Source organism: Microchirus variegatus (genome assembly GCF_963457635.1).
Source record: "Microchirus variegatus genome assembly, chromosome: 13".
NCBI lineage: Eukaryota > Metazoa > Chordata > Actinopteri > Pleuronectiformes > Soleidae > Microchirus > Microchirus variegatus.
The window spans coordinates 10,887,558-10,899,553 of NC_139814.1; the positions used below are offsets into that span (position 1 = coordinate 10,887,558).

The 11,996-nt window shown below is 38.9% G+C and overlaps 2 protein-coding genes across 2 annotated transcripts; both read left to right on the forward strand.

The window, feature by feature from the left end:
* Positions 1–947: 947 nt before the first annotated feature.
* On the forward strand, positions 948–7,364 carry LOC310935544 (lipid scramblase CLPTM1L-like; the record flags this gene model as incomplete). The annotated part of the gene is made up of 13 exons (XM_083899473.1): positions 948–1,064; positions 2,253–2,310; positions 4,037–4,077; positions 4,286–4,370; positions 4,600–4,703; positions 5,134–5,199; positions 5,329–5,379; positions 5,485–5,567; positions 5,653–5,687; positions 5,781–5,836; positions 6,012–6,056; positions 6,136–6,251; positions 6,451–7,364. 13 exons carry the CDS (start codon positions 948–950, stop codon positions 6,533–6,535), a joined length of 942 nt encoding a protein of 313 aa, XP_083755599.1. The 3' UTR covers positions 6,536–7,364.
* A 2,244-nt stretch (positions 7,365–9,608) lies between these two features.
* On the forward strand, positions 9,609–11,731 carry rplp1 (ribosomal protein lateral stalk subunit P1). Its single transcript, XM_083899996.1, has 4 exons — positions 9,609–9,799; positions 10,627–10,701; positions 11,164–11,278; positions 11,588–11,731. The coding sequence occupies exons 1-4, from the start codon at positions 9,728–9,730 to the stop codon at positions 11,668–11,670; spliced, it is 345 nt and encodes a 114-aa protein (XP_083756122.1). The 5' UTR covers positions 9,609–9,727; the 3' UTR covers positions 11,671–11,731.
* Positions 11,732–11,996: the final 265 nt, after the last annotated feature.

Sequence of the window (11,996 nt, forward strand, 5' to 3'; positions counted from 1 at the left end):
GGCCAGTTTGACGGATTTAGAGCGGCTGCAGCAGAAATGATCCCATTGAAGTGAACATAGAGGGCGTGGCCAAAAGTGACGCGTGCGCTCCAAAATAGTTTTGGATTTCTGAGCCCTTGTCATATTTCTACTGCCCTCACAGCCCACGCAAAGTAACTAAGTAACGTTTACTTAAAGTACATTTCAAATGAACTACTTTTACTTCTGCTTGAGTAATATTTCATCAAAGTATTGGTACTTTTACTTGAGTACAATATTTTAGTACTTTTTCCACCTCTGTTGTTACGCTAGTGTGAGCGCTGGGCAGTGAAAGTCCATTCACGATTGTTTTTGTTGTTTACGTTACAGACTTAACTTTGCAGCATTTTATTTGATGTACTTTATTTACATGGTCTATAAAGCAGGGATACATAAAAAAAAACCACATGCTGCAACACCATGGCTGCAGGAGCCACATCAAGATCTGTATGACGTAGAAATGACAGTAATACATTAATATGATTTAATTCACACCTTTTGTTCCCTCAGATGCTTAAAGGAGTGTTTGTTGATTGTGTGAAATGTTATTATTATATTGTACTTTATCTGCTTTACTGTTAAAAAAGTGCCTCAGTCATGTTGTTATTTTTGGCGCTTAACAGATAAAACTTGATGGTGTAAGTTGGGCCGTGATCGCATTTCACATCTGGACAAAGCAGCAGCAGATGTTGCGCTTTCTTGTGCTGCGTTTCCGCGCTGTCATTGTTTCCGTTTCCACCCACGAGAAAGAAGACGCCTCACGCCTCCACACACACACACACACACACACACACGCTGTGGAACAGAGGAAGCCTGTATCTACTTTTCCTCTATTGTTTTATTTTATTTTTATTTTTTTTGTTGCCTTAAATCCGTGACGTGCAGTTTGGAGTCTCTGGAGCGATTTGAGGAGCTCGTCCGGTTGAAGAATGGGGGACATCGAGGCTCCCAGGTCTCAGCCGAGCCACACCGCCACACTGCTCTCTGTTCTCCCGAGCAAAGAGTTCGCTACGTCCAGGAAAGGAATGCTACTTATTTCTGAAGTGGTAAGAAATGAGCAGAGAGACTCTCTCCTCTCTCCTCTCTCCTCTCTCCTCTCTCCTCTCTCCTCTCTCCTCTCTCCTCTCTCCTCTCTCCTCATGTTCCTCTCTCAAACTGCAGAAACTCTCTCTGTTTGTGTCTGTGCGCACAGGGCGCGCTGCGTTCTGGACGCATTGATTTAAAAGTTTTTGCACAAGCGATTGCAGCTTCATGATGATGATGATGATGATGATGATGATGACCATGTGTTGCATTACTTCACATCCACTAACTGTTACTGTGAGTGTTACACAGCTGAATGTAGGTCAGGCCCCGTCACAGGGTTTTCATTAGTGAAGAAGGGAGGAGCGGTGATGTTTCACAGCATCATGACATGAGGTCAACCCGTGAAATCTGCCAGTGAGCTAAAGTGTTATATGTTAGATTATCCGCAGTATCTCAGCAATATCAGTGCTGAAATAACCCAAAAAGGACTTCCTGAGTGGTTTTATAGTAGATTTAAGAAAGGGTGTAAACGTCTAAAATGTTTCTTTTAAAAAAAAAAGATGAACTATGAAGTATTTTTGTTATGTTTGCCAACCTTTTTGCCTCAAACTTAACTTTATGTGATCTCTCAGTGTTGTCTCTCTCTCTCTCTCTCTATCTGTGTGTGCGTGTGTGTATGTGTGTGTGTGAACAATCAAAACAACAAAAGAAAGAACATGGAACTTTACTTTACTTTTCTTTGATGACTGTGCTATCGGATTTTCACCAAACCAGGAAGTGGAAGTTTGTGTATGGCCTGTGATGGGAGGAGGAGGAGGAGGAGGAGGAGGAGGACTGACCATGTGAGCCGTAACCTTAGTGTCATGTGACATAGTCATCACATCCTCCCTAAGATGTAGCCTGGAGCTCAGTCGTCACCACTCTCCCTCTCTCCTGCTCTCTCTCTAACTTCCATTCATTTGGACAGCATTAAATCATTATCCCTAACTTAGACCATAACCTGTTAATCCCTAGTTCTGCCTCATTAGGACCAGGTTTTTGCCAGAAAATGTCCTAAAGAGACAACAAATACAAGTGTACACACACTCACAGCCTTTTTTTACTGCTTCTTTACCAGCAACAGCCTTTGGCTAAAATTCCTCAGAAAGTGTATTGACCTCAGCTGACAGTGTGAAACACAATCATCTCCGTTTATACTCGACTTTAAGGATCCCAGTTGTAACGAGCAAGAGACTGAAGAGGTTCTGGGTCATGAGGACGACGATCGTCACCAAATACTCACAGACTCTTGTTCAAACTGTAGCTCACAGATTCACAGACGAGCCACGAATGGCAGTGGCCGAAACGGCTCCTGGTACAAATTTTAATTACAGTTGTCCACACTATTATTTATGTCATTTAAAATAAATATCTGTTTTTGATATTAATACATTCATTTTGCATCATAAATAATATTATTAAGTATACGTGTGATACCATGATGCAATATTGTCAACAGTTGGTTTTCCCCCCCCCACTTTTTCTCCTACTTAGGCTGGCCCCCTCTTGACCACAGTAGATGCATTGGCCCCCAGGTCATTTGAGTTTGAGAGCCCTGATTTAGAGAAATGTGGCCTCTAAAACTCGACTGCAGATTTTCTTCTTCTTTCTTCTTATGGCACAAATAGCACAGACAAACAGATAACATTGACTTTGAAAACATATTAAATATGTTTATTCAATATTCGTTGACAATTAATACTACATTTTAGTATTAATTGTCAATGAATAATCATGAATTAAAAATAGACTGTGACTACACGACCATGGCCACCACTGGAAAGCCTTATATTGTGTTTGCACAGAACCCTCATCATCAAAATGTGAATAAAACCAAATGAGAAATCATATTTTCCTAATTTAAAACGTTTTTTTTCCTCTCAGAACACAGAATATTTCAATAAATTTGGTAAACGAGATCATTTTAACAGCCCAGGCTTAGGTTTTCAGTTTGAGAAGAATAGAATATTATTATTATACTTTTTGCGATTATACCACTGACCTTATACATTAGCTTCTGCTGGAAGGGTCATTTTAAAGGCCATACTGTAACTGGGGTTCATTATTATTAGTCTTAGTACATGTTGGTGTAGTTGTAGTAGTGGTGTAAATAAAATAAATCAGTTAAATTTGTTGTTTGGCTAATCTCATTTTAGTTTGCTAGATCTGAACATGGTTAGGGTTAGATGCACGATGTAAGGTCAGGTCAGTCACCTTGGATTTAAAACTGCAGTATGTAACTTCAGTGGAAGCCTACTGCTTTTTCCTAAACAGAGGTAACAGGCATTTCTTTTTACCATCAACCCAAGCATTATTGCACTCTCTGTTGTGGAAGCATCTGCAGAGAAGACACCAAGAGACGATGTGAGGACTTCAGGCTCTAAAGTTTAACAGTGAAAATCAAACAAGACGACAGTTTCTTCTCTGCAGAGTTTCCAAGAGTGGAGTCTGGAGCATGGACGCTGGCAAGTACGTGATGTGGAGAATCTCAACGATGATCGGGCTGTCAGCTCGTTAGCTTGTTAGCTCATCAGTTTGTTAGCTTGTCAGTTTGATAGCTTGTCAGTTCGTTAGCTCGTCAGTTTATTAGCTCGTCAGTTCGTTATCTCGCCAGATCAGTTTTTCTCAAAAGTTGTAAACATTTCAACTTGAGCGTCAGATAAATCGCACGATAAATTTGCGTCGCAGCATTAGCATCAACTAAAATTGGACTTTCAACATACACGACTGATCAAAAGTTTGGGGTAAAAGGAAAAACACCTTTTTTTCAATGAATATAACATTAAATGAATCATAAATACACTCTATACATTGTTAATGTGGTAAACGACTATTCTAGCTGCAAACGTCTGGTTTTTAATGGAATATGTACATAGGTGTATAGAGGCACATTTACAGTGTTCTGATGGTACATTGTGTTTGCTAATCATGTTAGAAGACTATTGATGATTAGAAAACCTTGTTTCTTGTGTTTTCTTTGTAGCTGCCTTCCATGTAAGTCTGAAACAACAAAACAAAATATGATGTATGTATATGTATGTTTAATATGTTTATCGTCTAATTTTGATTTCTCAAACTGACAGCATGTGAATACATTCCTGATTACACATTCAGTGAAACCAAACGGCAAAATATTACATGTGTTTTCGTATAAACATTAAAATATGTGCGAAATGGAGGAGTTGTCTCAACGTTTTTCCAGCTTCTCTTTGACTTCCTAGCCTTTAAGAATGACATCAGCTTCTGGAAGCATAAGAAAAGTATGGTAGGAATGTCAAGCAAAGCAGGTAGGTAACTTTGGTCAAGTGCGTCACTGAAATAATATAATAGTAGACGGGAAATACATGCTGAACATTTTGAATGTTTAGATCTTCAGAATGAATTCTGGCATATAGCTTACAGTGTGTTACTGTCAGTCTGTGAATATACATGAGACCAGGCTTTCCTAGTGTGTTCTGTATTGTTTTGTTAACTTGAGTCATATGTAACAGTTTGTGTTTGTGTTCTTTCTCTCAGTGCTGTGGCGATGCTTCAGCACCATAGTGATTTTCCTCTATCTGTTTGACGAGCAGACCAGCCTGCTTGTCCTCATACCTGCTGGGATCGGCTCTATCATTGAAGCAAGTACCCATATACTTAAAAGGACATAAACAAAATGACCACTGACATTTAGACAAAGGGCACTTTAAGTGTGACAAAAAAAGTTATTTTTAAGATAAGATAGATAAGATATTGCTTTTTCCTGAACTGGATTATATTTGCTATTATGTGCTTAAAATGTGAGGATTATCAAATGGGTAATTTGATAATTACCATTTTGACAGGTTTGACAGTTGGAAGTCACGTATGTATAATCAAATTAACAATGGCTCAGTGTTCATGTTGGTTCATTCACGCTGTCCTGACTTGCATGAAGTGGAAAGATCAGTAAAACCTTTCTTTGTCCTGCTAAAACATGTCAAAATGGCTGCGGTGTCTATTAAGCCTCATGTTTTGTCTATACTGTGGGTTTGTCATTTTGTCTTACATCTCTATTTTCTATTTGTACAGGTATGGAAAGTGAAGAAGGCCTTTAAGATTCAGGTTTTCTGGAAAGGTGGCAAACCAACATTCCTGGTGGGTGTGTGTGTTTATGCGTTTGTGTCATTGTATACATACCACATACACGCAAACTGACAGTGAATATGTACAGATAAATGATATATTTCCCTGTGTAACCCATTTGTTTTCTTTTCTGTGGAATAGTTTGGGAAATTAGATGAATCCGAGAGAAGAACAGAAGAGTATGATACTCTGGTATGACATAGTGTGCTCAAACGTTGACAGATGACCACATTTTTACGACCAAGACTTATATGACTTACAAACTTATGCTTATATGTGGCTTGTGTGTCTCTGTAGGCCATGAGGTATCTGTCATTCCTCCTCTACCCACTTTGTATCGGAGGTGCTGTTTACGCTCTAATATTCCTACGATATAAGAGGTAGGTGTGGGTATGTTCATCAATAAAATTTGTAATCACTAATATTATACTGATTATGTCCCATCACTCTCTCTCCTCATCATAGTTGGTACTCATGGTTGATCAACAGTTTAGTGAATGGTAAGTTAAAACAACTCTCTTACTATTTTACATTTTTCTCCATTGTTTGATTAAAATGAAAAGCCTAATTAACCTCTTGTGTCACCTTCACAGGTGTTTATGCTTTCGGCTTCCTCTTCATGCTTCCTCAACTATTTGTCAACTATAAGGTCAGTTTTTAGCAGATATTATATTTTATGCTGCTTTAAAAAATGTGTCATCGATACAGTAAATAATATATTTAATAATTCCAAAGGGAGAGAATGTGTTCATATTATGTGCCTCTCAATCACTGGTAACCTACCAACTAACATAAATACCTTATTTTTCTGTTGGTTTCTTCAGCTGAAATCTGTGGCCCACCTTCCCTGGAAAGCCTTTATGTACAAGGTGAGATATTAAATTATATTGGAGATACTTGTTTATATTTAGGATTTAACATTAACTGATGCTAATTGATCATTTCCAGGCGTTCAATACCTTTATCGACGATGTGTTCGCCTTCATCATCACCATGCCAACCTCTCACAGACTGGCATGTTTCCGAGATGACGTCGTGTTTCTCGTTTACCTCTACCAGAGATGGTATGTGGACACACGCACACACACACATACCTTCCATTGACGTCATGCATTTCCTCAACCATAATTGCGAAACTAACCCTAATTCTAATCCTACGCTGAAGTCTTAATGTGTGCACTCTCCATGACATCGAATGGTGCTTTTCCACTACCTTTTCAGAAAAAATATATTGTACGTGACAACTTCCTTTCCCTTTTCCAGGCTCTATCCCGTTGACAAGACAAGAGTGAATGAATATGGGGTTTCTTATGATGAGAAGCCCAAAGGAAAATCTCACAAGGACTAGAGAGGAAAGACAGATGATCGATTTCCACCTGATCTCTCCTGGTAGCGACTGAGTTATTCAATGGCCCAGGTGGATCACCACACTTGTTGTCTCTGACTTTTTCCAATGTCGTCCCCTTGTGCAAAGCATTCTCAGGAAAGGTCAGCGTCTGCTTATCTGGACCTTGTAGTCCAGAGAGAGTTTCTTTTTTCTTTGTATTCTGTTCTTGTTTTGCAGTTTGTGACAGTACAGGAGGATCAATAAGCTCAGTCGATACATTTTCAAACTGACATACCAACATAGAGAAAGGGTGCGGCTCGTATGAATATGCGAGTGACTAGGTGTGCATAGCAAACATTGTAGTGTACAGCACTATGAGTGGACAATAAGACTACAAAAGCACAGACCATTTACCATAAACTGATGAAACTAATGAAGACTTATCACATCAGTTCACAACCCAAGTCACTGCCTCTGTAGACCCACTGTATATATTGTGTCCTCAGAATTTTAATTGTTCTAATCAGTCAGAAGTTCTCTTTCTAAATTATTTTTGCTGGCTTGGGTTTATTGTGAGGCTTTGACCCAGGTAAACTCAGGAGTTTGAGTTTGTTTCAAACTTGATTTGAGGAAGCAAATCTTAAAACTCAAGCTGCGTGGTCCATCTGTGAAACATCATTTATCAAAACTTTACAATCCTTCAGCTCATTTTACACCAGACTGAAACAAATGACTGAAAAGCTAGTTTTAATGTAACCTCTGCATCGGCGTGACTGCAGAGAGTGAAACAAATAAATACAAATATAGTGCTATGTCCATCACAATGTGGGTATAATTACCTGTAATTAACAGCGGCTAAGGTGAGCCTTCTCAATTTGTTTGCCTTTTCAAGTATTTTGATAAAAATTAGGCTTTCAGATAAATGAGTCACCCAGTCATAATTAATGGTGAAGTAAACTCACAACTCATAACCAATCAATAGAGTAACTCTGATATAACACGAATGATGCATTAAGCAAAGTTTGGCAGAACTGAAACATTCCAGTCAGGTCACTTAAATATTTCCGATGCAGAATTTAAATGCTTTGCAAATATATGAACATGTTGTGCTATTACTTAATATTCCTCACAGAAAAATGATGTTAACAATTCACAATGAATCACAAAGATAAAGCTAACATAATTTTAACCTAGAGTCCAGAAGACTTTGTTTCACCCCTCTGTAAATGTGAGAATATACCATACAACTATGTTAATTTAAAAAAATAAAAATAGAATTGACCGAGGCACTGGAAAGACACTTAGAAAAATCATCAATGTACTTGGCATCAGATGGCTGCAGTCTAAACAGTGTGGAAATTCAGATACTAGGTAGATAGATATATGTTGCTATGGTGATAAAGATAAACTGTATCGACTGAGGGGGATTCTGATCTCATTTAGAAGCAGATTAGAACGTTCTGATTTGTTGCCAAGGAAACATGTCAAACCTGGCCAAACATTCCAGAATCTGTTGAGTTGAAGTGTCTCTTGTCCAGTCCACACATTAAATGGTACTGGTACATTTTTACTACGACACTGTGGCACAGGATGGAGCTGTACTAACGAAGGCTACCCTGTCCTTTTACATCCTTTCTAGTTCTGCAGTTCTAACCTGTGTAAGTATTTTTCTCACATCAGAGCCAAGAAAATCTGTTTGTGCCAAATGTAAGAATGATTCTTTGGAGCTTTGTGTGTTCATCATAAACGGTCCATCTGACATTGCAGGGGAAATGACAAATGGACAAACCTTGTGAAAAGTATTACTACAACAGTCATATTTAGGTTTTTCTGCCATAGTTTAAACATAAGCATATATGAGTGCAGTCAGGAGAGATGTACCAGAGATTTGCCTTGATATGTAAAGTTATTGTAATGTTTTTGTTCATAATTGAAATGAAATGAAATTGACTGAACATTGTTTGGTGTTGATTTCCAACCTCTGCAGTACTTGTTCTTTATGTTAATTTCAATTATTAATAATAAGTCACATGAAGTTGTGTGTTTGTGTCTGTGTTGTAGATTAGGGCTGCAGTTTAAGATTATTTTCATTACCAATCATTCTGTTGATCGTTTTTGACAATAAAAGGCTCAAATTGTTATTCTGTCTGCTTTCATTACTCAAGTGCTGCTGCAGAAACTCTCAAACTCTTGTATTGTATTTTCATAATCGATTAATCTGTTGATTATTTTCTTGATTAAGCGAGTAATCGTTTGGTCCATAAAATATCAGAAGATGTCATAAAAATGTTGATCAGTGTTTGTCAAACCTGGAAATCGTGATGTTTTCAAATGTCTGGTTTTTATCTACAAACCAAAACGATTCTGTTTTAATGATTCCTTTGTTTTATGAAGCAAAGGAACCAGAAGATATTCGCATCTGAGAAGCTAAAACAATCCAAAATCTTGTTTAAACAACGGAAAAAAAAGCTTCAAACCAATTAATTGATTATCAAAGTTTACAATTAATTTAGTAATCGATTAATAATCGAGTAATTGTTTCACCTCTAGGCTCGGCTGATGTGGAAATCGCATCTGCACACAGACTTTGCATGTAAACTTGTCACGGCCTTTCTGTGTGTGGAGGTTCCATTTTCTCCCTGTGTGAGTAAGGTTCTCATGACTCAAAGACGCTTTGAGTCTTTCACACAGTCCGAAAACATGCAAATGTGGGGATTAGGTAAATAGGGCACTTGACTGTAGGTTTGAATGTGAAAGTGAGTGTTAGAGATTGTCTCCTGTGACCTGTCCAGGGTGTGTCTTTCCTTTCACCCTCTATCAGCTGGGATTGACTCCAGTAAATAATGTATAGATTTATGCTCAGCATAATCCAACAAATGAACTACCTTTTGAGATATGTTTTAATTCAATAAATGTGTTTAGTTGTTTTACATTTAACGTAAAACAGTATGTATGTGTCTGGAAAAGTTAGGACCAGACTGAGAAGCGACCACGTCTGGCGTCATGTCGTGTGCGTGCTGACGTCAGACTCACGCAGCCCAGACGTTGAGTATATATCCAAATGTCCCGCCCTTTCCTCTTCCCTTTCCGCTGTAGGAAGTCAACGTGCCTAAGGTGCTCGGTTCTTCATCTGAAGCTAAGGCCCACAATCCGGCGACTAGCACCGTTAAATTTAGGCATCCGACGCCACAGACATAAAATCTAACATCTAAAATGGCCTCCGTATCCGAGCTCGCCTGCATTTACTCTGCTCTGATCCTCCACGACGATGAAGTCACCGTCACCGTAAGTGTACCGGCAAATCCCCGACAGCTCAACTCCCCCCGCTTCACAGCACACTGTTACATGATGGTCTGGTGATGAAAGCGTTTTATATCATCATTTAGGATCGGGTTTAAATATGCTGACAAGCTGGAAAAATACATTCGTTTATTAAATCGATTTATAGTCATCACTTGTCTGTAAACACCAGTCTGCTAGCTAAAATGGCGGCATGCTTGTTGCTAATGTCAGGCCACGTTTTCTTAACCGGACGAGATACATTCCACGTTAGTTTATAAACGTTTGTAAATCAGCAGCGTGTTATAGCTGATTCTCGTCGCGAGTTTTACTAATAAATACGGCTCTATTGTCACTTAGGCATTGATGTGACACTTGCTATCATATGCTGTCAGTGGTGATGCTTTAGAGTGCACCATGCTTTTTTATCACTGACAGTAACTTAACAATACCACACTACTGTGGTCATCATTTGTAGGTCTGTTCTTTTTGATTAACAGTCTCACGTGGATGCTGCTTAGGTCATACATCTAGATGCTAACGTTGGTCCTACGTACTGAACATTGTGTTATATCCTCAATGTAAATATTGAGTTTATCAACTGCCAAAGCAGCTTATCATTTCAAACTGGGAGCAACAGTGTTGAGTGTTCGAAGTGTCTGAACAGATCAGTTTAATAATTGAAGTCCCTGATAGGCATGTTTTCTGTTCATATAAATACATCAGTTGGAAAGGACAGAAGAAGCAAAGTTAGTAGTTGCATTGTTTTTGTTAATAAGCCACTAATTGAACATGTGATTAACGTCTGGTATATGTTTGTTTTGTGTCTGCAGGAGGACAAGCTGAATGCTCTGATCAAGGCTGCTGGAGTCACCGTGGAACCCTTCTGGCCAAATCTGTTTGCCAAGGTAAGAGATGCACAAACGATTGTAGAGGGAATACAAGGTTTAAACTTGCCGTGTTACATTGAGGAACATATGAACTGTTAAAAGTTGGAAAAGCCGCTGCATACTAAGGAGACAGACTTAGGCGGTGTGTGTCCGTACGTCATCTATTATGGCTTGGTCTTTGTTTAGTCGTCTGTCCAATGAGCGATGGTATCTGACAAAGTATGAAGTGTAATGGGTTATGAAGTTCAAAAGACGGTACTTGTAGATGTCTACAGATTCTGTTAGGAAAGTCAGGTTATGCTCTCTGGAAGAAGTACCTCTTTTAAATTGCCCCATTGTGGGACTAAAACCATTATCTTGAAGTTAGTCATCCATGTTTTTATACTTGGCAGATTTTTCCTGACCTTATGGCCGCAGCTGGAAGTGCTTTCTCCTTTTTACCTAAATGGCACTGACCTGTGTTTATTTTACATGTCTTAGGCTCTGTCCAGCGTTGATATCGGCAGCCTGATCTGCAACGTAGGAGCCGGAGGAGGTGGAGCTCCCGCTGGTGGAGCCCCAGCTGGTGGAGCCCCTGCTAGTGGAGACGCACCAGGTAACGAGACACTACTTTTTTTTTTTTTTTATCATTTCGTACCATTTTCTGCCCATTTGCGAGTGACAACGTTTTGTTAGTGTATAAAAATTAATGCACATGGTCTTGACTTTTGGTAACTTTGACTGTGTAAATTTTCATTAGTCCAGTCAATTAGGGAGTTTGGTGCATATACTCAGAGTTTTGGGGCTTTGAGGAACAATTCATCTCCATCTCATCATGGATGGATAGATTCTCAATTTTTCCAGGGCTTGACTGTAATCTGAAATCTTAACGTTTTTTTCACTAAACATCTATTTTGTCCTACAGCCAAGGAGGAGGAAAAGAAAGAAGAGAAGAAGGAAGAGTCTGAGGAGTCCGACGACGACATGGGCTTCGGTCTCTTTGACTAAAACAGCTGTTTTTGTAACAAAACGCAGTAAAATCACAAACATGACCACTGGCTTGTCTTGACTTTTGTTTTCACCAATGATTGTTAAAAGCATTGTTTTTATATAAGCAATGAGAATAGACACGTGTACACTTGAAGTTCCTGTACCAATGTAAAATGAGGTGTGATCTGTGGTTGAAAAAAAAAAAGAACCTGATGGAGATTAGAGCTGGTTGTCATGATTCAACCGACTCTTTAACCCGTGTCTTTAAATTAACCCATGAGTCGCGAGTCACTAGCATCGCTAACCCGGATCAGTTGAGTCATACTACAATTTCATTTAAACGG